This window comes from Aspergillus aculeatus (assembly GCF_001890905.1).
Source record: "Aspergillus aculeatus ATCC 16872 unplaced genomic scaffold ASPACscaffold_6, whole genome shotgun sequence".
NCBI lineage: Eukaryota > Fungi > Ascomycota > Eurotiomycetes > Eurotiales > Aspergillaceae > Aspergillus > Aspergillus aculeatus.
The window spans coordinates 405493-432126 of record NW_017962981.1 but is presented as its reverse complement, the minus strand read 5'-3'; the positions used below and the strand labels follow the sequence as shown (position 1 = coordinate 432126).

General features: G+C 51.3%; 6 protein-coding genes across 6 annotated transcripts; 4 read left to right on the top strand and 2 right to left on the bottom strand.

Moving 5' to 3' along the window:
- Positions 1-138: 138 nt before the first annotated feature.
- Positions 139-5423, top strand: ASPACDRAFT_117136 (DNA-directed DNA polymerase zeta catalytic subunit REV3; the record flags this gene model as incomplete). The annotated part of the gene is made up of 3 exons (XM_020196034.1): positions 139-373; positions 434-4911; positions 4986-5423. The coding sequence occupies 3 exons, from the start codon at positions 139-141 to the stop codon at positions 5421-5423; spliced, it is 5151 nt and encodes a 1716-aa protein (XP_020057073.1).
- A 535-nt stretch (positions 5424-5958) lies between these two features.
- ASPACDRAFT_51648 (RNA dependent RNA polymerase) lies at positions 5959-10688 on the bottom strand (the record flags this gene model as incomplete). Its single annotated transcript, XM_020202514.1, has 5 exons — positions 5959-9194; positions 9333-9798; positions 9867-10023; positions 10081-10183; positions 10655-10688. The coding sequence occupies 5 exons, from the start codon at positions 10686-10688 to the stop codon at positions 5959-5961; spliced, it is 3996 nt and encodes a 1331-aa protein (XP_020057072.1).
- A 163-nt stretch (positions 10689-10851) lies between these two features.
- Positions 10852-14952, bottom strand: ASPACDRAFT_117135 (uncharacterized protein). The gene is made up of 9 exons (XM_020196033.1): positions 14763-14952; positions 14542-14689; positions 14393-14487; positions 13673-14290; positions 13469-13621; positions 12204-13421; positions 12034-12150; positions 11865-11981; positions 10852-11761 (listed from the first exon to the last, which is right to left on the bottom strand). The coding sequence occupies exons 1-9, from the start codon at positions 14841-14843 to the stop codon at positions 11108-11110; spliced, it is 3201 nt and encodes a 1066-aa protein (XP_020057071.1). The 5' UTR covers positions 14844-14952; the 3' UTR covers positions 10852-11107.
- Positions 14953-15411: 459 nt separating this feature from the next.
- Positions 15412-17652, top strand: ASPACDRAFT_117133 (FAD-binding oxidoreductase). Its single transcript, XM_020196032.1, has 4 exons — positions 15412-15967; positions 16039-17092; positions 17143-17324; positions 17386-17652. Exons 1-4 carry the CDS (start codon positions 15641-15643, stop codon positions 17536-17538), a joined length of 1716 nt encoding a protein of 571 aa, XP_020057070.1. The 5' UTR covers positions 15412-15640; the 3' UTR covers positions 17539-17652.
- Positions 17653-17964: 312 nt separating this feature from the next.
- Positions 17965-19660, top strand: ASPACDRAFT_77617 (aspartate-semialdehyde dehydrogenase family protein). The gene is made up of 3 exons (XM_020204998.1): positions 17965-18263; positions 18324-18581; positions 18637-19660. The coding sequence occupies exons 1-3, from the start codon at positions 18236-18238 to the stop codon at positions 19440-19442; spliced, it is 1092 nt and encodes a 363-aa protein (XP_020057069.1). The 5' UTR covers positions 17965-18235; the 3' UTR covers positions 19443-19660.
- Positions 19661-19813: 153 nt separating this feature from the next.
- Positions 19814-21040, top strand: ASPACDRAFT_59575 (40S ribosomal protein eS4; the record flags this gene model as incomplete). The annotated part of the gene is made up of 5 exons (XM_020203459.1): positions 19814-19827; positions 19978-20115; positions 20187-20471; positions 20630-20924; positions 20987-21040. 5 exons carry the CDS (start codon positions 19814-19816, stop codon positions 21038-21040), a joined length of 786 nt encoding a protein of 261 aa, XP_020057068.1.
- Positions 21041-26634: the final 5594 nt, after the last annotated feature.

Genomic DNA, 26634 nt, shown 5'->3' with positions numbered 1-26634 from the left:
GCTCGCAGCAGACGGCAAAAGGTTTTCAGAGACGCGCATTAGCAGTGCTATGGGCATTTGGATTTCTGACTACGATGTTTCCTACTGTCATTGAATAGCTATGTTGGTGACGGCTTTGTGCCGTCTCGAAAGTACGCAATGGAACCCTTCCAAGTGCGCCTCAATTGCGTGGATCATTATCAGGCGGCCCCGTCGGATTTCGACCCTCCCCTGCTTTACAGGGATTCGACCTCGGGCAAAAATGATCGGGTTAAAGTCCCTATTATCAGGGTCTTCGGCGCAACGCAGACTGGCCAGAAGGTCTGCGTTCATGTCCATGGCGCATACCCTTATCTCTATGTTCAGTATGAAGGCGATCTAGATGAAGAGAAAGGTTTGTCCGCCACAATGGTTTCCTGACCCCGAGTATCCGCATGGCTAAGTGGCCGTGTAGTAAGTGCCGCGACCAAACATCTCCATCTCTCTATCGACCGCGCACTAGCAGTGAGCTATAATCGAAATCCCAACGATAAGAAATTCGCCTTCGTCGCGCATATCACCTTGGTCAAGGGCGTGCCTTTCTACGGCTACCATGTTGGCTACAAGTTCTACTTCAAGGTTTACTTGACAAACCCGATCTACATGACCCGACTGGCCGATCTGCTGCTCCAGGGTGCGGTATTGAAACGATCTGTCCAGCCGTACGAGAGTCATCTGCAATACATCCCTCAGTGGATGTGCGATTACAGTCTGTACGGGTGCGCTTATATGAAGTGTAGCAACGTTAAATTTCGAATGCCCGTGCCGGAATATCTCGAGCTCACCAATTCGTCTCACCGCTGGCATGACCGTTCGATACGCCCTGAAGACTTGTCGGATCCTTCCGTCCTCCCTAAACAGAGCTACTGCCCGCTGGAAGTGGACGTCTGCGTTCAGGACATCATGAACCGCTCTGACGTCAGTGAAAGGTCTATTCACCACGACTTTACCGAGTACTTGAAGCCGATGTCTTCCGATCAGCGACTGGTTCCGAGTATGGCTGGCCTTTGGCAGGACGAAGAGCGCAGACGGAAGAAACGTCTCGGACTTGAGCCAGACAGCAGTCCGTTTGTCGCCGAGGAGCTAGTTTCCTTATCGGTAGATCCGAGGAATACATCGCAAGGTGGCTGGATTCACGAGGAAGAGTATAGGGAGATGACAATGCACACTATCAACGAGGAAAAGAGCCACTACAATGGCGCTGATGTTAGCTTCGACAATTTCCTTACAGAAAACCCCCTCGCAAAGAATGTAAAGACCGCGCTTCAGAGCGTCGAGGATTTCTATCCTGGCAAGGAAGAGCTCACCAGAATCGAATTTCGTAATGATAATGACTTGCAGCTGCCGGAGGAGTCCGATGTCGGTAGCGGCGAGGAAGCACTTGTTCCTGCCAGATCGGATGAGGAGTCGTATGATTTGGAAGAGGATGATATTTCGAGCCAGTTGCATGGAGAGACATATGAAGAAGGAATCAACACATCAGAAGATTATTGGGCCGATGGCTTATTTGATGTCGCTGCCCACAACATCTTTGATGATGAACCAGATCCTGGAGTCTCTGACCCAGATCATGATGTTGATTCTCAGGCAGAGCTTCTCGATTCGGAATACTCGGAGATCTTTGAACATACAACGTCAGCGCATGCCGACGGCTTGGAGGTTGAGCAAGACATTCTGGATGGCAGAACCCAAAGGAACAAGCGCTTTTCGGATCACAATTCAAGCCGCGAACGTCCCCACAAACGTCAACGATTCTTCGAAGATGCTCTATCGCAACAGTTAGAAAGTCCGACAAAGCAGGTCTTGCGGCAGCATGCAGCCCATTTTCAGATCAACAGCTCAGATACGGAAGACATGCTAGACGAGCTATATGAGTTTGTGGAACATTTGCCGTCGCAGGAGAAAACGTCACAATCTACCATCCGCCCAAGCAAGGCACAGAGCAGGAGGATAAGCTTCCCTGTTGTGAAAGATCCCAATGACCCTATGACCGTCTTGCGATTTAGTCAGGACAGTAGCCTCTCTTCCAAAGATTTGAGGGAATTTGACGGCGTCAATGTGTTCGAGTCTAACGAAAACATCTCTCTCAAGACCAGTTTCAACGAATCATCATCGCAACTGCAGTCATCGGCTACTGAGACTAGGCCTGACCATGCAAATGCCCATTCAGATGCCCAGGCCTCGAAGATAATGAACAGCATCTATGGCAGCTTCAATATACCCATGCAAACTCGTATTGGCTTATGGCGAAGAGCCTGTCCCAGCTCGAGCGAAGTCTCCTCAACCCTGTGTCATTTTGGATATCCATATACTATCTACCAGAAAGCCCATTACAGTGACGAGAATGATGTGCCCGACCGGCCAAGGGACTATGCAGGGAGAGAGTTCCGTTTGGAAGGAGTTGGCATACACTTTCTCCCCAGATTCGATCCTCTAGGACGATCTGTGGCGACGCTAGGCGACGACTATGCTGTGTCAAAAAACAAACGCTCCCAGGAGAAGACTGATCAACTGCTGCGCGAATCGTGCACGTTGAGAGAATGGGAGTTTGCCCCTGTACCGCCCAGTCGCTCAGAGGTCATAGAGTGGTTCGAGAAGCTCGAAGAAGAGGCCAAGAAAGATCCGGCAAAACCGCAAGCCTCCCCACGCGAGCGAGTCCAAGCGAACGTCATGTCGCAAATTGAAGGTCCTACGCAGAAGAACGATTATGGTTTCAAATACTCCCAAAAAGGCAAATCCACCAGCGTGGAGCACCAAACTCATTATATGAGCATGATGAGTCTAGAAGTACATGTGAACACTCGCGGAGAGCTGGCACCAAACCCCGAGGAAGATGAGATTAGCTGCGTTTTCTGGTGCTTGAACTCGGGCGACGAAGATGTTGACGCCAATGGTACTTTGCCGGGTGTTCATGTGGGGATGATTTCCCAGAGCGAAGAGGATAGGCCTGATGCGAAGCTCTCCAAGGCACTGAGGATCGAATGGGACCATGAACCGTCGGAACTTGATTTGATCAACCGAGTTGTGGACATTGTCCGGTATCATGATCCAGATCTCATCACGGGCTACGAGGTCCACAACAGCTCCTGGGGCTATGTCATTGAGCGAGCTAGGAAGAAGTACGACTTCGACATCTGCGACGAGCTGTCCCGCGTCATATCACAAGCCCATGGGAGATTTGGCAAGGATGCTGATCGATGGGGTTTCAACCACACGTCTTCAATCCGGGTCACTGGGAGACACATGATTAACATATGGCGAGCGATGAGGAGCGAGCTCAACCTATTGCAGTATACCATGGAGAATGTCGTTTTCCACCTGCTGCACCGCCGGATCCCACACTACTCCTTCCGGGATCTAACAGCGTGGTATCAGAGCGGGAAACCGCGTGACTTGATGAAAGTGATCGATTACTTTGTCTCGCGGGTTCAGATGGACCTTGAGATACTAGACTCCAACGAACTCATCGCCAGGACCAGTGAGCAAGCACGGCTCCTGGGCATTGACTTCTTCTCGGTGTTCTCACGGGGCTCGCAGTTCAAAGTCGAGTCCCTCATGTTCCGCATTGCCAAGGCAGAGAACTTCATGCTTGTGTCGCCCAGTAGGAAGCAAGTCGGTCAACAAAACGCTCTCGAATGCCTCCCGTTGGTCATGGAACCACAGAGCGACTTTTACACTAGCCCGCTCATCGTACTTGATTTCCAGTCGCTCTACCCCAGCATCATGATCGCATACAACTACTGCTACTCCACATTCCTCGGTCGCGCACGGCAATGGCGAGGCCGCAACAAGATGGGATTCATGGACTACGAACGGCAGCCACAGCTGCTCGAACTCCTCAAGGACAAAATCAACATCGCACCCAACGGCATGATATACGCCAAGCCGGAAGTGCGCAGATCCCTCCTGGCGCGCATGCTGGCCGAAATCCTGGAGACGCGGGTCATGGTCAAGACGGGGATGAAGGTCGACAAGGACGACAAGACGCTGCAGCGCCTGCTAAACAACCGACAGCTGGCGCTCAAACTCATCGCCAACGTCACGTACGGGTACACGTCGGCGTCCTTCTCGGGGCGGATGCCGTGCTCCGAGATCGCGGACAGCATCGTGCAATCGGGCCGCGAGACGCTCGAGAAGGCGATCGCGTTCATCCACTCAGTGGAGCGCTGGGGCGCGGAAGTCGTCTACGGCGACACGGACAGCCTCTTCGTCTACCTGAAGGGCCGGACGCGGGACCAGGCCTTCACGATCGGCGAGGAGATCGCGCAGGCGGTGACGAAGATCAATCCGCACCCAGTAAAGCTCAAGTTCGAGAAGGTCTACCACCCGTGCGTGCTGCTGGCCAAGAAGCGGTACGTGGGGTTCAAGTACGAGCACCGCGGCCAGACGGAGCCCGACTTCGACGCCAAGGGCATCGAGACCGTTCGCCGCGACGGCACGCCCGCCGAGCAGAAGATCGAGGAGAAGGCCCTGAAGCTCCTCTTCCGCACTGCCGATCTCAGCCAGGTGAAGGCCTACTTCCAGGCCCAGTGCGCCAAGATCATGCACGGCCGCGTCTCCGTCCAGGACTTCTGCTTCGCGCGCGAGGTCAAGCTCGGCACCTACAGCGACCGCGGCCTGCCGCCCCCCGGCGCCCTGATCAGCGCCCGCCGCATGGCCGCCGACCCCCGCGCCGAGCCCCAGTACGGCGAGCGCGTCCCTTACCTCGTCGTCGCCGGCGCCCCCGGCAGCCGCCTCATCGACCGCTGCGTCGCCCCGGAGACCCTCCTCCACGACGCCACCCTCGACCTCGACGCCGACTACTACATCACCAAGAACCTGATCCCCCCGCTCGAACGCATCTTCAACCTCGTCGGCGCCAACGTCCGCCAGTGGTACGACGAGATGCCCAAGGTCCAGCGCATCCGCCGGCTTCCCGAGCCGAGCCATCTGGCTGCTGCCACCGGCGGGAGTGCCCTTCTACCAAGCAACAACAACAACAACCCCCCCGCACCGGCCTGCGCAAAACCCTCGAATCCTACCTCAAATCCTCCACCTGTCTGGTGTGCAAGTCGAAACTCGAGGCCTCCGAAGCCGCAGCAACAACAACAACAACAGCAGCAGCAGCAGCAGCAGCAGCCTCTGCCTCCCCGCTCTGCGCCGAGTGTCTGCGGCGCCCCCATCTCCCGTTGTTCGACCTGGTGGGCCGGCAGCGGCAGGCGGAGAGGAAGGTGACGGAGCTGGAGCGCATCTGCCGGTCGTGTATGGGCGTCTCGTTCGGGGAGGAGGTGCGCTGCGACAGTAAGGATTGCCCCGTGTTCTATTCGCGGACCCGGGCCGTGGCCGGTTGGCGACATACCCAGGCGGCGCTGGATCCCGTGATTCGCTTGCTGCAGGATACCACGGAGAGTGCTCTGGATTGGTGATTTTTGGAGGCGGGATGGGAAAATTCTTGGGGTTGTTGGTAGTCCTTTTGTTTTTCGCTTTTCTGAATGGCTCTGCATATTGTCTCGATTGCATCTTGGACACTTGGTGGTGTTATGGGTTGTTTGTACTACACTAAAGTCTCTTGAGAGGAGTACACGGGGCTTGGATGGGGCGATTGATGGTGAGATCGGGGTTTCTTGGGTCACTAGCGGATATGGAATATGGTGTCGCATTTTATGTCCTTTGATCTTGATCTGATTTCTTGACGCCGAGGAGATTACTAGACTTTAGAAAGTCAATAACTGGAAAAAAAAAGATTATACAACTACTCCATAGTTCACCCCGCCCACCCCTCCCGGAACCACGGAATAGAGCGGAATGCAGAGCCTGGAGAAAAAGTGCTAAACCAGCAAGACAGAGGAAGAAAGAGAAATCAGGCGCCCCCTCGCAGTCTACCAACCCTTCAAATCCATTCATGCGCGTCACTGATTAATGTCTCCCTCCCCCGCTCCCCCCTCCCTCCTTTTACTACACCTAGAAAAGACCGAGCAGCGCATTGAGCTTCTCGACCGTGGTCGGCTCCGAGGTCTCCTCTTCAACAAGGTCAAGACACTCGGATCTACTGTCAGATCCTACCTTTATATTCTCGGCATGCTTGCTAGGTTCGAGCTCCACGTTGTCCACGGTGTCATAAATTTCAAGCAGGTTTGCTGTCAAGTTTGGTGACTCTGTGGTAGATGGGGCCGAAAGCTTGGGAGTATCCGAGAGGCCGAAATCGAGGAGGTCTTCAAGCGACTGGAGCTTTTCGCTGTTGCTTTTGGCGATGTTGGGGATCTGATGAGGACGGGATGTTTTAGAGACAGTCTCACCCCCAAATAGGCCAAACGGATCATCCAGGACATCTTCCGTTTCGCTGGTGTCTTCTTGGACCACAACCTCAGGAACTTCGGTGGCCGACTGTTTCTCTTCCTGCTCGGTGTCTTCAGGTTCTTCGTAGAGGCCTTTTGCAAGTTTGCCGAGAACATGGGGAAAGATCCACGGAAAGCTGATCAGCGGCCACTGACTCATATCAGGCTTCTTCTGTGAGGACTCTCCCCCGTCTTCTGGACGAGAATCTTCGCGGTGCTTCTGCAGGGCAGCGGCCATCTCCGAATGCGTGACGCGGTACATGGCAAGCGCTAAAGGTGCCAGCTGCTCGAAATTGCGGCCACCAACTTCGGCATAGCACCTCTTTTTAAAGCTCTCGAGGTGAGCCAGGGCGAGGGTTCCGATCTCCTCATGGAACTTGTAGTCTTTACTCATGTTCGCATGGCTGAGAACAAAAGTAGACCAGACTTCGAATTCAGTCTTGATTTCATGTTGGGCCATGATGCGAAGGGTCGCCGTATCATGTTCAACCTTGAGATCTTTGGCAAATTGGTAGAGTTTCTCACTCACTTGCAGTTTACAGTCAAGGATTCGCTTGTCGAAGGGCATCTCAAGACTGGGTGTAAAGTCAACACGTTCCACGGCGTCGTAAAGCTGGCCCAAAATCTTTTTCGAACGATAGATCTTATCAGGCCCCTTTCCCTTTTTCTCCATGAAATGAGGCCACATGTGAGGCTGGAGATTGCGGGTCATGGCTGCTGGGATCCCAGTCTTGTTGTAATCGACAGCATCCGAGTGCAGTTGCGCTAGTCGCAGACATTTGTCTTCATTGACTCCATTGTCCAGACGATCCGCCCATGCAAGATGTGCATGTGCGATCATCGGAAGACAATCGTTCTTCATGTATGTCACGAAAAAGGATGTGATCTCGTCAACAGTGACATCGTGATCCAAGTCTGGGGCCTTCTTGCTGGCGTATCTCATAGGTGGACGGAACCAATCCTGGGGCAGTAGATCTTGATCCCAAATGACCAGGTAGTCATCGCCATCAAGGTCTCCACCGGAGCACATGCTGGCGATATCTTGATCACCGGTTTGGGGCAATACAACTACGTCGTGAAGGTTGTGCAACTGCGGGACGTCAACAGCTCTAACCACACGGATGTCACCGGGGTGGAGGGATGGATTTCGAGCCAGTATGCAGACACCTTCGATTATGGTGTATTTCTTCCCATCTTCACTGCCCTCTGCCTCTGGTTGGGAAATTTGCAAGAATATTTGTGGTAGCGCTGCCAGCTGTTTTTCGAGGGGCTCGTTGTCCTTGGGAATGTTGTTATAGTAGTATCCTCTGAGTATACCAGTCTCATCCATACATCCCAGGAGATTAGCACCTCGCTCAATTACTATTTTTGCTTTCTCTTTCAGGTACTTGAGGTGCCAGGCTCTCCATAAGGCCATCACAGATGTCAGGAATGGCTCCCGAGACTTCATGAACCCGTCGGATATCATTTCACTGACAATAAGTGTTTTTTGATTCGGATCGACGTACCTCCTAAGAAGCGAGATTGCCAGAGAATTATCGTCCATGGCTTGGTCAAGATTCTGAAGCATGTCCTGGAGCTTATCATGAAATACATTGTCGGGTATACCCAAGGTCGACAAAACGACGATCAACTGTCTGTTAAGCGTAGCGATGCTGAACTGGGACCAACGAATGATCTCCAAGTTGTTATGAATTGCGGTAAATTTGTATTGGCTCTTGCGAATGTGAACCTCCTGGGGCTGAGCTTCAGGATATACAACGAGCATGCCCTTGCATCCTCCAAGGCGAAATTGAAACGCGGAAGGAGGGTCACCAGACGGTGTTTTGATCTTTAATTCTGTCATTGCCATTTGTGCAAGAAATCTTGATATTCTTCCGACGCCGTCAGAGAAGACATGGCCATTATGCTCAACGTCATTTATCTTTCGGATCTGCACAGGACAGCCAGCTATCGCCCTGGTGGTTGAAAAGCATTGCCCTAGCCGTGCTGCATGCTTGGCGACGTTGCGTATATGGCTAAAGTGGCCCATCCACTTGCGAATGTTGGCAGTGGTGAGGCCCGGCAGCGGGGCAAAGAAGTAAGCGCCGTGTTCACGAAACTGCGAATTTCCGAATGCAAGAAACTCGTAGTGCCTGTCACCGATGACGATGCCATTGGCCAAGGCTCTCTTGATGCGAGTGAAGATTTCATTCCTTGTGTTATCCATGGTTGAGTTGATACGACCCAGAAGCTTCTCATCCGTGAATCTCACACGAAGGAATCGATCTGCGTACTCGACATAACGTCGAATGATCCTGTTTGATATGTCGACTGTGGGTGAGTTGAAGTAGATAGTGGTTGGAGTTATTCTGGCGGAGCGCATATAACAACAGTAGGGTGGTATTTTCGCATCTGTCACACCTTTGATAAACTTGAGATTGAAAATCTCTAGAGGATTGTGGTAAACTCGCTTTTGTGTTGCCACGTGCTCTAGGAGCTTCTTGGCTCTGGTATCCTCTAGCTCAGCTAGTCTTGTTGCGAACTCGCGTGTCATAGTGAATTCTGAGAGGTATCCGTTGGAAATGCAAACCTCCAATTGATATCGGACGGCAAAAGGAAGATAAACATAAGTCGAGTCAGACAGAGACTGCAGTGAGGCCGAGATCTTGGGAGCTTGGCTGTTTGGAGAGGCTAGGGCATCTGTCAAGTCGATCCACTTCCAGATAGGGGGAGTCCTCTCCTTGCTGTCATCAACTTTGATGTCATAGTTACTCTCTTTCACTTTGATGTTGTAGTCCTTGAGTATCTCACACAGGGTCTGAAATTGCCCCAAATCCTCGCAACCATCTCGGAAGTTGAACTCGAAAGCTGTCCAACGACCTGTATACCGGACATAGCAAGGGGTCAATAAGTGACATCATGGGAAGGCACAACGAAAGAGAGCAAGTATGAGACACAAAAGACAAGAGAATACACAAGAATAGGGAGTGAGAGGAAGAAGGCTTTCAAAGCACTCACCCAAGTCAATGACTGAATGTTGCCTTTGTAGGCTGATGGGGAGGCCAGACAGCCTCCGCGGCTGGTGGACGATCTGAGTTTGTCTATACCATGTGTCCGCATCCCTCCAATGATGGTCCTCCAGGAATGTTGACCTGATATCATCTATACGCCGCTGATAAATCGGAGGGGAGTCAAGGATCGTTAGATGTGAGATCGACTTGGTGTCCGCGTTCCGCCTCTGAGCAATTCCATTCAGCTGCACGAAGGGAATCCTAATCTGGTAGTTCCTGTAGGTTTCACGCACGGAGGTCTTCTTATTGGTCGAGTCGAAGATTTGGATCTGAAATTGGACGAGCATAGCTTTGGACCTCATGTCAAGAACTATACAAAGGCCACCGCCGGGTGGATTCTCAACTGTCCGCATCGGAAAAAAGATGTTCTCACCAATCATAACACCAATATCCAGGGAAGCGAGTGGAATTTTCTGAGAAGCAGCACAGACCCGTGAGATGATGTCAATTGCAGGGAATGTAAGTTATCAAGCATACTTACAATCTCTATTGGATATTGAACGTGCTGATGGGAAGGAGACTGGATGCAGTCGCTCGGTGAATTGAGCTCAGGCTTGACGGAAATGGTGGCCGACCGACCACCAGGCAGATGAATCGCGTAGCTGCCTTGGCTCCAGAAGTCCTTAATGGGAGGCGGTCTGAGCAACATTGGATGAGTGTCAGCTTGCAAAGGAAATGCAGTGATGAAGGATTACCTGAAGCGTATCTTCCCTCGCGAATTTCTTTTCCCCTGAAAGTTCTCGAAGAGATCGATGGAGAAAATTTGCCCTTCGTTTTTGAAAGAATGCCATATACAGTCTGCATCGGCCTCATCTGGAACTTGATGAAGAAGGATAGCCAGAGAATCGAACGACTTCCATGGAGGCATGAGGTTGGCAATCGCTGTCTTCTGTGGAGGCTGAGGTTGAGCTTGAAGGGGCCCCCTTCTGTTCCTCAAAACGACTTGTTTACCTCGGGTGCTCATCTTGACTCTGGGTGAAGGCCTCTGAAGGAAAGAAGACTGGGGGGTTAAGAGCGAGGGAGAACAGGAAGAGGCATCGAGAGAGGACGAGAAATAGCGAGGACGAGGAGAAGAAGCGGAAGTGGAGTGGGAGGAGGATGAGGGAGGGGAGGAAGTGGAGGAAGTGGAGGAAAGACCTGAGTCAGTCGGCGATGAGTTCGGCCTCACAAGTGTAGTCACACTCGAGTGAAGGATGGCATGAGAACCTTGTGTCGCATCGAGAGGCGAATTCAATGCGAAAGATGAAGGATGCCCCTCCGACGCCTTACCCTTGTTTAGGTATCTCTTTGTGGAGACTGCCATCGTGTCGTTGTCCGTTCAAGACAGGATTCATCATATGTTAACTGGAATATGTTCTGCTCTGTCTCTCATGGTGTTCAGGAAACTACGAGTACTTAAAAGAAATCCATGGCAGAAGGCTCTCTGTTTACAGTCATGCAGGTACCCATTCACTGAGAATTCAGTGCTGGGCTCTCTTTAATGGCTGGGCTTGTTGGACTGCAACGCGAACCTTATCCTTGTCTCATTCGTATGAGATGTAAGACAGAATTGTTGACCTGAATTGAAGAATAGTAGTTCCAAGCGCTCGCACATCAAGTCATACAGGAGATTTCAACTGCAAATAGTTCAGATCACTATCCAAGAGAGGCGGAACAAAAGCTCGAAGTCACAATCCTTCCCGTAAGCAACATCTAAATCCGAGTGCCAAGGGCGCAACGCCACTATGTCTCAGACGGTGGCGCGTGGTCGTTTGAGTTGGACAAAGACGTGCTTGTAAACAGGAAGTCCTTGGAGAACTCCAAATCCATATCCAAGTCGATGTGTTGTAAGTGATTTTCACCCAGCACTCCACGGGGTTGGCTCTGATCGACTGGGTGTCTCACACTTTCACTGCGATGCGATCTAGTACTCTGCTGAGAGGAAGGTTGACTGTTCGGATCCGCGTCTGCCAGAGGCGTCCTCTGTCGATGTTGTTTTAAAGCTGCGGCATCACGGCCACCTGCATTCACCAGCTGACCGCTATTTACAGTACGAGGTGAGGACAGGTCAGCGTTGGGGAATGCCCTGTCCAGAGATCTTTTCTGGCTATGGTTCCTAGAGGAGGACATCTCGCTCTCAAAACTTGCTCCCGAACGCTCGTCGGGCTGAGTCTGAAAGTCCTCCTCTTCCACTTCAACCTGCGTTTGTTGCGGCATCGCCACGGGCTCAGCGGATTCTGCTCTACTGTTAGATCTAGGCCGCCGGTGTTTCTTTGGAGTCATTGACACCTCGGGCTCAGCTTTGAACCCCATAATGTTCATCAGCCGTCCGATGTGTTGCTGGGCCTCAGAGAACTCCCGAGCTTTAGCTGCTCGCTCGTCCTTGAGCTTTCGCATCTATAATCAGAATTGAATGTTATTGTTAGTGGTGTTCACCGACAAAACAGGTGAATCTGGAGGCGTCATGCTAGCCAGCATGATCGCGGTTTCAGTGTCATACCTTCGTTTCCAAGTATTCAATGCGCTTATTTTTCTCTTTCGCTTCCGTGGCAGCAATTATAGCAGCTTTGTCTTTGGAAGCACATACACGAGCGTATTTTTCCTTCCATTTATCGTTCTATATATGTGAGTCGAAGTGGAAGAGCTTGCGAGATCGAAGTGCATCATACCTCTACAGCCGCCTTTCTAGTCCGCTCCTCAAAATTGGCACGTTCTCTCCGGTGTTCCTCAATCGCGGTTTGAAGTGCCTCTTGAAGCTTGTCGAATTCTGCATTTCGTTCGTGCAGCTGTGCAATATTAGAGAACGATTCCCATTCGAACAAGATAATGAAAAGCTCACCCTCTCTTGTAATATCTCTGCCTCTCTGCCGGTGTTTTGCTTCTCATCCAGGATCCGCTTCGCTTCCTCTTCTTTGTCAACAACCAGTGTTTGAAAATGCTGTAGGCTTTGTCGAACCCCAGCAGCTTCTTGTTCCAAGGAAGCAACTTGTTCCAGACATGTGGCTTTATCTTTGGAGACCTCGGCAAGCACATTCCGCAGGTCGTCATACGCTTGCTTTTGCTTGGTGACCTCTTCTTGAAGCGCTTCCAACAGATCATCCTTTTCAGTGATAGAGGCCACTAGATCCAATTCCCTGGTCCTGGCCTGTTCTCGCTCGCATGTGACAGTCTCTTGAGATTCGCGCCGATGGTCCGCGAATTCCTTCTGTAATGCCTTCAAGTTCGCCGTCAACTCTTCGGCACGCATAGATGCAGCTTCTGACTGATGCTCCAGGCGGAAGAAATCCTGGTGTAGATCGTCAATAGTGCCGGAGCACTTAACTAGCTGCGATTGTAGCTCAACGTTCTGTTCTCGCAGTTTTTCCGCTTCCAAAGAGTACTCGTCACGTTCTCTTTCCACTGCTCTGAGGGGGGCTTCGACATTGCCACAGCGCTGCTCAAGGTCATAGCAGATATTTTCGATCGCGCGTATCATAGTCTCTTGACTGGTACGTGAATTCAGCATCAATGTTTCTGTCAGCGCTTCCCTCCAATTGGATCTTGAACTTGGCAAATCTCCATGTGATCTAAGTGGCGAGACAATCCTGACACGGTCGTTGGGCTTTATTTCTGGGATTGTGCATCTACGCCTGCACAGGAACTGCTTGGACTTTTCAGTGAACAGCCGCAAAGTACCGACTTCGGCAGGGTACAGTCCGCTGGCGTCCGATTTGTGGGACAGCGACGCGTACAGGTTGCAAGCAAACAGGTCACAAACTAGCTCGTTCTGCAGCTGCGAATGTAAGTCGTAGCATATACTGGACTCATGACAGTGTGTTGAAGATGGAGCTCTTGGGAAACTTTCGAGGGGGCGACTCATCGACTTGCTGCATTCGCGCAGGATTGTCTCCGAGATGCAGGTGGCGAATAGTTTCGCGTCTGCGTTCTGTAAGCCTGTGACGAGTGACCTCGCTATCTCTAGACTCTGCAAGTCCGATGGATTGCTCGGACGTGATATTTGTAGCGTCGAGAAAGCATAGTCAAGGATCTTCCGTACTGCGGACTCTTCCGAACAAGCCTAGAGCGTATTAGCATCCTTTCTGTGTGCCGTTATGTATTACCTACGGCATTTGCAATCGCTAGTCGTTGCATATACTCGAGGGGAAGCACGCTCAACACAACGGGACTAGTTTCTGACAAGGCCCAGTCGAGAGCAAGTCGAGGTATTTCGGGGGTCAGTGCCGCTTTTGGAAGAATAGAAACGAGGAAGGTAGCACCCTATCGCATGTTAAGTGCTTGAGTTCATGATCAAAAGAGGCCCTGACCTACCAGTATTTGTACGCCACGATCAATGCCACTCCTCATCACTTTCTCTTGCAATTTGGCGATCTTGGATGGATTTGCTGCATTCCATGCTGCCTTCTGCTCAGGTTCGACCCTATCACAAATCTGAATAGCTAAGCAAATACTTTCAGCAGCTTGTACTGGCGTCAGTTCACTGCATGAATCAGAGCAAGCAAGGATCACTCTCAGGACTACAAGATCCATTGTCTTGAGCCCGCGCTTGGGCCCAAAGAAATGGCTAACACTTTGCAACCACTGCGGAGTAGATGACCGAGATTCTTGATTCGATAATCTCCCCTGCAGTGATGCAAGGTTGGCCAAGGTTGCGAGAGAAAGAAGATTGCCCATGTGGTCAGCGAGGTTGCGTAATGTTTTTGTGAGCTCAACCTGGATGCTCGACATGATCTCGGTGGAAATCTCGAGTAAAACTCTGGGAGACGTTCGTAGGCCAGTTGAGATACGGTGCAGGGGCAAAATAGTCTCCGAGCACGGATTCTCTGATAATTGACGGATTACCGATGAGAGGAACGGTGTCAAACGCGCTGGGACAAGGAAGTCCGGTGGCAGAGGGGAGGACAGAATTGCAATGCATAGAGAAGCATACTGCGCTTATTAGCTTTTGGCTAATCTATCATGTTGCTCGGTCTTGAGCATCGCAGATGGCTGAGGAGATGGGCATAGAAAGTCGTGATTAGAGGTACCAACCTCGAAACCCTCCTCTGTCGTAGACCTTTCAAGGAATTGGTCTAGAAGATAAGGGTATCGCTGAAGTAAGAAGTCACGAAAAGAAACGACGGGCACTGCGATCATCAGGTCTTCCATTCTCAGAAACTCTGCAACCCGGGTATACCTACTGAATGCATTAAGCAAAGATAAAGCAAAGCGGGACCGAGATAGACCTTCAACGAGAAGGTCTACGAGAGCCCCAACCTGGCATGGTTTACAGAACGCCCAATGTCTGATAGAAGCAGGTGATGCATCCTGGATCAATCCATATAGGTCCTGGGTGCTCAGTATAGGTCAGCTACTGGTCTAGGATTGATATAGATTAGCAGCGTGGAGTTGCGGGGTTTACCTGTAGCGAAGGTGCATATGGGGCCGTAACAAGGCGCTCCACTTCGCGCCCAAGTTGAATGCTCGTAATTTGCTCAGCCATAGCTGGCAGGCCTGACACTCCAACAGAGTCTTCCACGCTTGCTTGGAAGTCGAAACGAGGCCTTAGTTATTGCCTTGGGACATCCATCAACAACTCTGGTCAAATGGCGGGGGAAGAAAAGATAAGATGCAGCCGGTTGCCCCGACAATAAGGCGGAAGCCACTCCGCCTGGCAATTATACTGTACACTATTGTACTGTAACTTACCATCCTCTTCTAGAATACTAACTTACAAGAGAGAGCTCTTGGAAAACAAGATAAGGATCAATTGAGGAAGAAAATCGAAAACCACAAGACCAAGCCTATCTCCTCGAGATAATACATCATCTGACCAATCGTCAGATCCAGTCCCTTGAACCAGAGTCCCATGTTGTTGAGCCCCTTGGCAGGCACAGCAGTCGGGGTTCTGACCGAAGTCGAGCAACCCCGATTCCCCAACGCTGACCCTAGGATCTTTTGAAACCAAGATGAGGGGAAATGCGAGTGCCGGACGGGTGTGTGCTTCTCATCTCCAACAGCTTTTTCATTTGCCCTCGGCTCTTCTTATCTTGATTTTCTGTATCATTCTCGGCCGATTTCCGATCTTTGCCAGTCCTCATTATTAGCTCCGATGGCGTTAACCGGGCTGGCTCGCAGATGCACGAAGCTAGGGCACCCCCAAAAGAAAACCAGTTTCTTCGAAAAGATCTCTCTTCCTGCTTTGCGAAGTCATTGCGTCCATAATTGATTGCTCTTGATTCCCTTCCCTTCAGGTCCGTCTTTGGTTTTTCTGTCAATCCTCAATTTATACTGTGCCTAATGCGGGCTCTCGTTCAATTGCCTCGGGTCTTCCCCGCATCTCCCCGCACGAGGGTGGCCGCCCACTGTCGCCCACCGACTCCTCTTACACACCACAGAACAGTCCGCTCGCGAAGTGACGTGAGTCCTACCAGACTCGAGAATAACTCGAGCAAGAATGGGGACTCGGATTCATCAAGTGACAGCAAGCCTTCGGGTTTTGGCTCCTTGGGCAACACTCTTCTATTCTCCGCATTGGCTGCCGGGGCCGGTTACGCATATGCAGTCACTTCTAAGAAGGCACAATCAAGCCAGCCTCAGTACGGGTCAGGGAAGGACTTTACAAAGGTAAGCAGCTATCCTAATAATTTCACCAGCACACTGCAAGATACATGTAACTGATCGAGTCGGCAAACTAGGCCATTGCAGAACTGCGAGTCGTCCTAGGCGAGGATGCAATCAGCACGGACGAGGACGATCTTCAACGCCATGGATTCTCAGAATGGTCCAGTGTCAATGCAGACCGTCTACCGGTCGCGATCGCGTACCCGAATAACACTGAGGACGTCTCCAAAATCGCTCAGATATGCCACAAATATCGGATGCCAATGGTTCCTTATTCCGGCGGTTCCAGTCTCGAGGCCAATTTCTCTGCCCCGCACGGAGGCTTGACTATAGACTTCGCTTCGATGAACAAGATTCTCGAGTTGCATGAATCCGACATGGACGTTGTGGTGCAGCCCTCAATCCAATGGATGGATCTCAACGAGAAGATCAAGGACAGCGGCCTCTTCTTCCCGGTTGACCCCGGCCCATCTGCAATGATTGGTGGGATGGTTGGCACGAATTGCAGTGGAACAAATGCTGTGAGATATGGAACTATGAAAGACTGGGTCATCAACCTCACAGTTGTCCTGGCCGACGGCCGAATTATCAAGACACGTCGCCGTCCACGCAAAACATCGGCAGGGTATAATTTGACGGGACTGTTCGTAGGTTCCGAGGGGACACTTGGTATTGTGACTGAGGCTACTCTCAAATTAGCTCCTATCCCAGAGCAAACACGAGTTGGCGTCGTGACCTTCCCGACCGTGCGCGATGCTGCGTCGACCGCTATGCAGCTTATTCGACAAGGTATCCTGGTACAGTGCGTGGAAATCTTGGACGAGGTCCAGATGGACGTCATCAACCGGGCCGGTGGCACCGGACGCACGTGGAAGACGTTGCCCACACTGTTCTTCAAGTTTTCTGGCACGAAGGCAGGGGTCGCTGACAGCATCAACTTAACCACCAAGTTAGCCAAAGGGAACAATGCCAGCTCCTTTGAATTTGCACGAGACGAGCGTGAAGCTCATGACCTGTGGTCTGCGCGGAAGCAATCACTGTGGAGTATGCTGTCGCTAAGGGAAAAAGGATCTGAGGTATGGTCTACAGACGTTTCGGTGCCCATCTCCAGACTGCCAGATATCATCGGTAAGACCTATTTATGCAAGTGCGCCTGGGCTTTGCTAATCTGGGACCAGAAATTTCCAAGAAGGAACTAGACAATCTTGGCCTGTTTGCCAGCATTCTCGGGCACATCGGTGATGGGAATTTTCACGCAAGTATCTTGTACGACCGCGGCGATCCCAAGGAGCTGGAGCGAGTGGAGAAGGTCGTGTACGATATGGTCGATCGGGCCCTGGAGATGGAGGGTTCATGCACTGTACGATACACCCCCCACCCCCGTTGTCCGTTCGATGCACATATGGCTGACTATTGAATAGGGCGAACATGGTGTTGGTCTGGGCAAGAAGAGTTCCTTGAAGAAGGAACTTGGTCCGGACACGATAGATGTTATGCGCTCTATCAAGCAATCACTCGATCCCCATTGGTTACTCAACCCAGGGAAGATCTTTGATTATGAACGTAGGGCATAGAGTGCATTTTCATATGAAAGAGTCTCCATTGCAATTTGAATTATTCTCAGATGTACTGGTACAAGGGGCCATTTCGAAAAATTGAGTGACTATAACATGACCTTAGACTACTGCTTAGTCAGGTTTATCTACTCGAGTAGATGGAACGGTAGAATATATAGATTCCCGTCTCTATTCCTGCTTACCTACTCCGTGCTCCTTGAGCATTTTCGTCATCGGCCGTTTTAGTAAGGACCGTTCAGGAACAAAACACTCTAGCCAATAAATCGAGAGAACCATGCCCGAGTGCAGTGACTAAGCAGGGCTGACTCACCGCGGGGCAAATGGCTCCGGAGCGATATCGCAGTGTCCCGCTCCAACGCCACGGACTTCTCACTCTCTCTAGTCTCTATCCCAAGTGTCAGGAGGTAAGTACTATTTGTGCTTTTGTTCAATTGATGTTTTGAGATGTGATTGCTTCAACAAAACCAATCTCCAGCATTCACGACCAGTCCCTGATTAAGTTCAGTGAGACCTTCCATGAGTGGGGTATCGCTTTCGACTTGATCTGCTCGACTGGTTTGCTGCGAGCTTTGAATGACTCAGTCCTATTTCCGGATCTTTTGTGCTGTTTTCCATTGGAATCATCTACAAAATCGCGATCTCACATGAACCCATGTAACTGACAGCATCAGGATCAATAGTACAGACTCGCATAATGGCCTCATATCCTAAGAAGAAGTGCGGTAAGGAGGCCTTGGACAGGGAATGTATTTAAAGAGAAAGTTTGTACTGATTCAGGGCAGGTGTCCTCGGAGCCACTGGCTCGGTTGGCCAACGATTCATCCTCCTGCTTGCCGACCACCCTTTCCTGGAACTGCACGCCGTCGGTGCCTCGGAGCGCTCCGCTGGAAAGGCCTACAAGGATGCTGTGAGATGGAAGCAGACTACGGCCATGTCCGAGAAGCTCAGCAACCTTGTCCTTCGTGATTGCAAGGCCGAGCAGTTCGCCGACTGCGACTTGGTCTTCTCTGGACTCAATAGTGATGTGGCGGGCGATCTCGGTAAGAGGCTATTCACGCAACATCTCCGGAAACCTATTGACCAAATGCGTCGTAGAAATGGAATTTATCAAGGCCGATATCCCCGTTTTCTCCAATGCTAAGAACTACCGCAAGCATCCCCTGGTCCCGCTCATTGTCCCTACTGTCAACCCTCACCACTTCGACCTCATCCCTCACCAGAGAAAACACTTTGGCCTAAAGAAGGGCTTCCTGGTCTGCAATTCTAACTGCGCCGTCATCGGCATCGTCATCCCATTCGCCGCGCTCCAGGCCAAGTTCGGTCCTGTTGTCGAAGTGGAAGTCTTTACTGAGCAAGCTCTGTCCGGAGCCGGTTACCCTGGTGTTCCCAGCATGGACATTCTGGACAATGTCATTCCGTTCATCAGCGGCGAGGAGGACAAGCTCGAGAATGAGGCGCAGAAGATTCTGGGTTCTCTGAATGCTGATGCTACCGGTTTCGAAGAGCAAGCCGGCCTCAGAGTCGGCGCGACTTGCACTCGTGTTGGAGTCACTGATGGCCACATGGCATTCGTTTCTCTGCGCTTCAAGAACCGCCCGGCGCCCAGCGCAGAGCAGGTGGTTCAGGCGATGAGAGAATATCAGTCCGAGGCGCAGAAGTTGGGTGCCCCCTCGGCTCCTGCAGAGGCTATCAAGGTTTTCGACGAACCCGATCGGCCCCAACCCAGACTCGACCGCGATATCCACAAGGGATACACCGTTAGTGTCGGACGAGTCCGTGAGGGTCAAGAAGGTGGCTATTTCGATATCCGATTTGCTGCCTTGTCGCACAACACCGTTCTGGGCGCTGCGGGATCGTCTATCCTCAATGCTGAGGTTGCCGTGATTAAGGGTTACATCTAGACATCCTAGATAATAAAAATGTATATAGAGACTTGAGTCAGCTTCTTTCTCTGATAAGCAGCTTGAGAACTTAGCGGTCGGTGTCAATAAAGTGACGACCGAAGTAAGTAGATGTCTTGACACGTGAAAGCTGAGTGACCCACTTGCAGTATTACATAATGAGCAGGGCCGGTCCAAGCTAGTCTTCTATCAGCTTAGCGTAGAATGAACCCAATTTCAACGGGGTTAGGGCTCAACCCGCCAGCACCGGACGCTAAGCGAAAATTGAGAGTGCCCTGGATATCAGCAGCTGAAGTCCCCTGCCCCGACCGTCTTCTCTCTTTCGCGACACTTCGACAACTTAACCGGTTCAAGTCGACAAAGCAGCCAAGATGCCTCGCGGACCGTAAGTCCTGAGCCTCACCACACGAATTGTGACTTTTGCGACTGCGACCATGTTCGGTGATTTTTTCGAGACTTTTGAGTCGCAGGAGCAGATGGTTGCAAATTCAATTTGGAAGTGAGGATGGAAGAGCTGACTCTATTGATCCTGCAGTAAGAAGCACCAGAAGCGCCTTAGCGCGCCTTCGCACTGGCTCCTGGACAAGATGTCCGGAACCTATGCTCCCAAGGCCTCCCCCGGTCCCCACAAGCTCCGTGACTGCCTGCCCCTGATTGTCTTCATCCGCAACCGGTACGAACCCTCGAGCGACACGACGCGATCTTCGACCCGCCCGGAGGAACAGCGGCTAACAGCGAATATAGTCTCAAGTACGCCTTGAACGGCCGCGAGACCAAGGCCATCATGATGCAGCGTCTGATCAAGGTCGACGGCAAGGTCCGCACCGACCCTACCTACCCTGCTGGCTTCATGGACGTCATCGGCATCGAGAAGACTGGCGAGAACTTCCGCCTGATCTACGACACCAAGGGTCGCTTCACCGTCCACCGCATCCAGGCTGAGGAGGCTGAGTACAAGCTCTGCAAGGTTAAGCGTGTTCAGCTTGGCAAGGGCGGGATCCCATTCTTGGTTACGCACGATGCGAGAACGTGAGTGCATGCTCTCTACAAGTTCCGTGTCATTCAGTCGTTGGACCAAGCTTTGGTTGATCGGCGGAGGACGAAAGAACCGGAACGACGGTTTCTTTACGGGAACATCGTAAGAGGCCATATGGATTGAACATTCATGCTAACAAGGCTTGTCACAGCATCCGCTACCCCGACCCCGCCATCAAGGTCAACGACACCGTCAAGGTTGACATCACCACTGGCAAGATCGCTGACTTCGTCCGCTTCGACACCGGTGTTGTCTGCATGGTTACCGGTGGTCGTAACATGGGTCGTGTTGGTGTCGTCACCCACCGTGAGCGCCACGACGGAGGTTTCAACATCGTCCACATCAAGGACGCCATTGACAACACCTTCGCTACCCGCGAGTCCAACGTTTTCGTCATTGGCCAGGACAAGCCCTGGATCTCCCTCCCCAAGGGCAAGGGTGTCAAGGTACGTTGCTTTTCCAGCATTCCGGCATGCATGTCAATTGAGACTGACCGATTCTCTTTTAGCTCTCCATTGCTGAGGAGCGTGACCGCCGCCGTGCCTACGCCATCGCCAACTAGATGTAGTTCGGTAAGTGTCGTAGGATACAGCAAATCAAAAAGCTTTGAAAAATTCCGCTGGGGAGACGACGTCTTGTCTTGCTTTGTGGGCCTGTATGACGCCGGTTACGATAATATGAAGCGTTATTCAGAATCAAAAAAAGAGAAAGTTCTGTCCACTGGATATTCTACATTGGGCGTGTCCATGCCCACCACATCCTGTAGGCTTATACGTACCATAGATGCAAACCAAGGCATTCTTCTAGTGCTTCTTGTCCTTTCAGTTAGTCGTATTCTTACTTCATGCTGCAGATGGCGGAGATCCCCAAGTCTCGTAGTCCGCCGTCTTACCTCCCCCGACCCAGATTGGCAATCCAACCCACCCGGGATGGACTCAACTCGCCGGGATAGCTTAATGGATCAATCACCAGTCCCTTGCTGGTCGGAACCTTGAATTGCGGCCCCATTCCCAAGAAAGTCCACTCATCCGCCGGGCCGTCCCCTTCTGACTAGTGCAATCAATCAATCAGAGGAAGTCTCCTCTTTTGAGACATCCATTTCCACTCACTCCATGGAGCATTGGAGTCCTATGGAGAAGTCCCTCCCCCGCCTCCCAGCAAGTTCCAACCGGGCCGATGGATACATGGCTTAAGCTAGTGAGAGTGGATGCAACGCCCTTCCATCGATTTTCTTCCCCAATTTGGCGAACAGGGCAGGCGTCATCGTACAAATCCTACCACGTATTTCTCAAAGAAACTTCCTTTGGCGCACGATGGGGGAGGCCGAAAGTCCAGGTTACCGCCCATATCTAAGCACTAAACACTAAACATCGCATAGGCTTTACCAAGAACGGGGCCTCGGAATAAATGAAAGAGGCAACTGACTCACTGACTCCGATCTCACATGCGCCCATTCGACGCCCGTTCGACCTGTAGAGGTCGCTATATCTGCTAGACCAACGAAGCGGTTTTGTCATCAAGGAAAATTCCTCCGCATACTTTGCAAAGTTGTAAGTGCCCCCCCTTCTCCCCCGAAGTAAGCCGCTCCACCCACCCATGGACCATACAGGTGAGAGATAACACGTCTACTTCCCCCATCTGCATGCCGATATAGATCCTCCGTCTTCCCTCCAATTCCCTTCTGGCTCTCTAATGCACCCATGAGGGGGACTGCAAGAGGATCGAGCCTAAGAGACCCCGGCTACAGCTGCTACAGCGGCTACAGCTGCTACCACGGTAGTAGGTAGTAACTTACTTCCAGACCATTCAATAATCCTTGTCTCTTGTCCAGGAAATTTGGGACCGGTCAATTATTTCTCTCTATCCCGGCTTCCTGCTGTTCTCCTTCCTTCGTCCGTTTAGGCCGATTTTCGGTCTTATGGCGTACGAAACATGAGACTCATTGAGCACCGACCACGCAGCCTCGAACACCTGTTGGGTTCAGACGTCTTTCGGTCAAATGACAAGTCATTCTTGTTAGTTGATCTTCGCCCGGTTCTGGAGCACCAATTGTGATTGATATTAGCCAGACGCAGCCGTGTCAGTCATCCAGGTTTCAATAATTGTTGCCCCGATATTGTGGGAGATCAGGTCAGCACTGGCGCTCGGAATCGATCGGGAAAATGACGATTACGATCACTCGCTCAGACCTTATTGCCTTTCGCTGGTGAGATCGGTTTCTAGGGCTTGTCAGCTTGGCTGGATGTTTTTTCCTGGAAGTTTTCATTATTGCTTTCCCCTCTTGCATGCTTTCCCTCTTCTTGGGGCGCGCCATCGAGGTTGCCTCTCTACTGGCCCGTCTGCCCGGCCTGGGCAGGATACCGACAGGAGTCGTCCGAATGAGCGAACCGAAGACGACTCACCACCGCCGTTAAGTCAGCGTGCACCCAGCTTGTGCTACTACATTGGTTGGTTGAAAAAGGGGGCTGGCAGGCCCTGCCAACTTGGTTGCGGAGAGGCCCCGAGAGGCCCCGATTGCGGAGAAGTTACTCAGCATTTCATCTGCTTGTTTGGCAGATGAGTACAAAGAATTTATATCTACCACTCAGGGTTGGCGGGGTGGTGTTTAATCGTAAGCCACTGTCACTGATCTTGACCCCCTTCACACGCTTCAACACGCACATACCCACGCACCATCACCACCACCACCACCACACTTTAACTCCGAGTCAGGTGTCATGCATGCTGCAGGCGATGGACCAATCTGGGTTGACTGCGCAAGCCCAGGATCCGAACAAAGGTCATTACTTCGGCAGAGTCGCTGGCTGTCTTCCCCTCTCGCGCGCTCTGTCTGACTTAACTTAGTTATCTATTCTCGTGCTTAGCCATGGGAGGATAAAAAGGGCATCATGAACATGATCGATCTCTTTTTTGCTTTTTTTGCTTTTTTTTTTTTTGCTATTTTTGCTTTTTCTGTTTTGATTGTAAACTACGGATTAGATCCGTGGAAGAGGTTCTCGACAGCCGTTGTTCCTTCCCGCAAGTGACGATGGCTCGCATTCCACCAGAAGACTCCGATGAGATTCAAGAGCATTATGATTGCTCTTCCAACCGCCGTTGTTCCCGTAGCTTTCATGCTTGTAGCCATGCACCCATTCACCCACCATGGCTTCCCGGTCTTCAGAGTCTGGACTCAACAAAATACCCCAGACTACCTAGTAGACTATCAGCCGGCTTGGTCACCATCCTTGATCTCTATCAGACCTTCTCCAGGGTGAACAGCTCCAGAGACACAGCCCGCCTGGTTGCTGCAGGCATGGTCACTACGGATGCTAGTGGTCGAATTCGACCATGTTAATGGTCACACAGTCAGGAATCTGGACAGCATCACTTTACGCCTGTCCCCGCTACGAATTTAGACCAAACTCAGTACATAGAGATGGAGAGAGAGAGAGAGGGTCTTGTCTCGCCCCCGGAGTTCCCTCGCTGATGAAAGCCGTTCCTTTCCTTATTTTCCTTGTTTTGATTTTCATTTTTCTATTTCTTAATTGAGTACCTTCTTTCAATTCCCTCTCTCGTTTCTCTCTCTCGTTCAATCGGTCGGGCATCTTGGCGACAGAAGTTACTGTACCAATTGGGATGGCAGTGACCGACTTCTGATATCAGTCCGACCTCGGATAGTAATTCCGTTCACTGAGAGCTCCTCAATCTCTATCAATGGCACGACGTGGGCTGATAGAGAGAGAGCGGGACGATATGACGACCTAGGTCAAGTAACTAGGTAAGGGAGAGGGAGGGAGGCAGGTATTCTGCAGGCTGCAAGCTGCACCCAGTTGCAGCATAAGGACTCGGAAGGCTGATAGTAGAGTTTTCCCGGGATAAGAAGGAGGAATGAGAAGAGGAGAGCAGAGGGGAGGAGGGTGAGGGGGTGGAGTCAAAAGAAAAAAAAAGGATTGAGGTGGAGGGTCCAAGCGACAATTGCAAATGGATACATCGCATCGATGCATTCTGATTCCATTGGGACCAGGGTTTCTGAGTTGACGGGCCTCCCGCCCGCGGCACGGCACTTGATCTTTCCTTTCCACTACGGAGTAAGTAACCACAGTAGTTACATACATGTAATCTGTAATCACTTTCATAGTCTCTCTCAATCTCTTCTTTCTTCTCCGTAACTGGATTCAATTCTTCCCCTGCGCCACACCATCAGAAAATCCCACCCACCGTGGAGATGCATTACTATTCGTTAGTTATTATTGTTTTTTTTTCTTATTTCTTTGGGTGATTCATCAACATACTGTGTACACCTCAACTCCATAACATTTTCTTGTCTGAGAAGCTTTTAGTCGTGCATTGGTCTCTTTTTACTCTACTCGTACTCAACTCACGCTCGGGTGGATCACCGCATGTCTTTGCCGTTACGTCGACGGTCGCCAACAGCCACGAGCTCCTTCGGTACACCATCCCTAGAGTGATTGGCTCGATACAATGTTCACTTGCTAAGTTCTGTTCCTCTGGGCTTTTGTCGATGATAGTCCCGTCCACGCCATGCTCCGCCTTTTCTTTCCACCCACTCATTCCATTAGTTCACTAGGTACAGTACTTTTTTCTGTACTCTATGTACATTAGTGAACTTACCTTACTGTTTCTCCGACTGTTTACATACTATGTACTCCGTACAGCGGAGTACTCCGTACTCTGAGCTGCTTCTGCCCGATTCGTGGAAGTCGTCAAAAGTCGCGGTCACACCAATCCCTCTTACGCCTTTGGCAGGCACCGAGAGTGCTGAATGCAACACATTGAAGGTACCCTGATTTATCCAGACACCCACATCGAAGCATCGAACCCGAACAAGGACAAGAAGATGAAATGGATGGCTCACCTCAGCTGTGGAAATTCCCTAGGGCCGTTTATTATGCAACTGACTACCGGTAGTTTCAACTTTTGCCCCAGTCTGCCAGCTGGAGTGGTAAAGGGCACTTGACACTGCTGGAGGCCATGATTCGGCTTGTCTTCTCCGCGATCATCAGCTCGTTATGGGTATAAAGCTATACCCTCGTTGCTGGGCCTCCTCACCATTCGTTCAAACGGCCTTGAGAGTTGAAGAAAGCAACAAGGAACAACAAGCCCGACTAAGTTAGGGCCCGCAGTAGTACAGCCTAGTCGCTAGCCACTGCTAGCCACTTAATTCCTTCCCCCCCCCTCCCCGATCCAGCATTTGCCTTGGCCCTTGCTACCGACTCTCCATATGGTGGCAACTAAAGGTGGATTCGTACAGCTCCCATCTGGGTCTTCCCGAGAGATGGTGCCTTATAGGATCATCGACTATCACCGGCATCAGCATGACGGACGAGACGATGGGTTCAGCCCCGTTCCTGGCGTCTGCTGAAGTCTGAAGCAGCCTCTTAGAGGGGAGGCCGCCCGGGGCCGGCTGAATGACTTCGCCTCACGATCTCGGCCTGATGTATATTTGACCTCATTATTCTTCTCTCGATACACCGCTACAGTGATGAAGGTGATGCTTTCATTCATTCATTCTTTCTTGCTCACACATACTTTCGCTCTTGCCCGTTTACCCTCATGAATGGAGTCTTGGGTGAATCTTCCAGAACCCAACGACTAATGCATGGCCAGATGTTCCATCCCGGCTCCTGACCGCTTCTCCTGCCATTTTCCTTTATCCTGGTTGGTTTTTTTTTCCCTTTACCCCATATGCGACCTATTGATCCACCACCGCCGTTGGCTGACAGCCATTCATCAATGGCTGGTATTATCAGTGGTGCTATTGCCAAACGGACTGGTCTTCGCTCGATGGCCGTTTCGATTCTCATCTGCTCTGCTGATTGTCTTCAGCCCATGTGGGGGTTGTTGCGTCGTCGCAACCGCCCCTAGACTAGATAGAATAGACGCCCTCCCCAAGATCTAACGGCCTTATCCCAGGTCGCACGCGCTACCTGACCGGCGGTAGTGTGGTTGGAGACGATTCTGGCGGCGACCTGGACTGATTGGCCTGGGAAAGTCAGCTAGACGAGGTCTATTTCACGCCTTCAGCTTGTGGGTGTTGAGGTAATCTCCGTAGCGTCAGCCTAACCTGGCTCCCGGGTCCCAGTGGTTCGGATCAGCGCCAGCCATTTTCTATTGAGTACTCTCTTGATTAGGATCTAATTTAATGCAGTACTT

Coding starts and splice junctions, on each gene's coding strand:
- ASPACDRAFT_117135 (XM_020196033.1), bottom strand. CDS start 14,843: ATGGCTGAGCAAATTACGAGCATTCAACTTGGGCGCGAAGTGGAGCGC. Junction 14,488..14,541: donor ATCTTTGCTTAATGCATTCA/GTAGGTATACCC, acceptor TGATGATCGCAG/TGCCCGTCGTTTCTTTTCGT. Junction 12,151..12,203: donor CAGAGATATTACAAGAGAGG/GTGAGCTTTTCA, acceptor AATATTGCACAG/CTGCACGAACGAAATGCAGA.
- ASPACDRAFT_77617 (XM_020204998.1), top strand. CDS start 18,236: ATGGCCTCATATCCTAAGAAGAAGTGCG. Junction 18,264..18,323: donor ATATCCTAAGAAGAAGTGCG/GTAAGGAGGCCT, acceptor GATTCAGGGCAG/GTGTCCTCGGAGCCACTGGC. Junction 18,582..18,636: donor TGATGTGGCGGGCGATCTCG/GTAAGAGGCTAT, acceptor AATGCGTCGTAG/AAATGGAATTTATCAAGGCC.
- ASPACDRAFT_117133 (XM_020196032.1), top strand. CDS start 15,641: ATGCGGGCTCTCGTTCAATTGCCTCGGGTCTTCCCCGCATCTCCCCGC. Junction 15,968..16,038: donor CAGGGAAGGACTTTACAAAG/GTAAGCAGCTAT, acceptor TCGGCAAACTAG/GCCATTGCAGAACTGCGAGT. Junction 17,093..17,142: donor CAGACTGCCAGATATCATCG/GTAAGACCTATT, acceptor ATCTGGGACCAG/AAATTTCCAAGAAGGAACTA.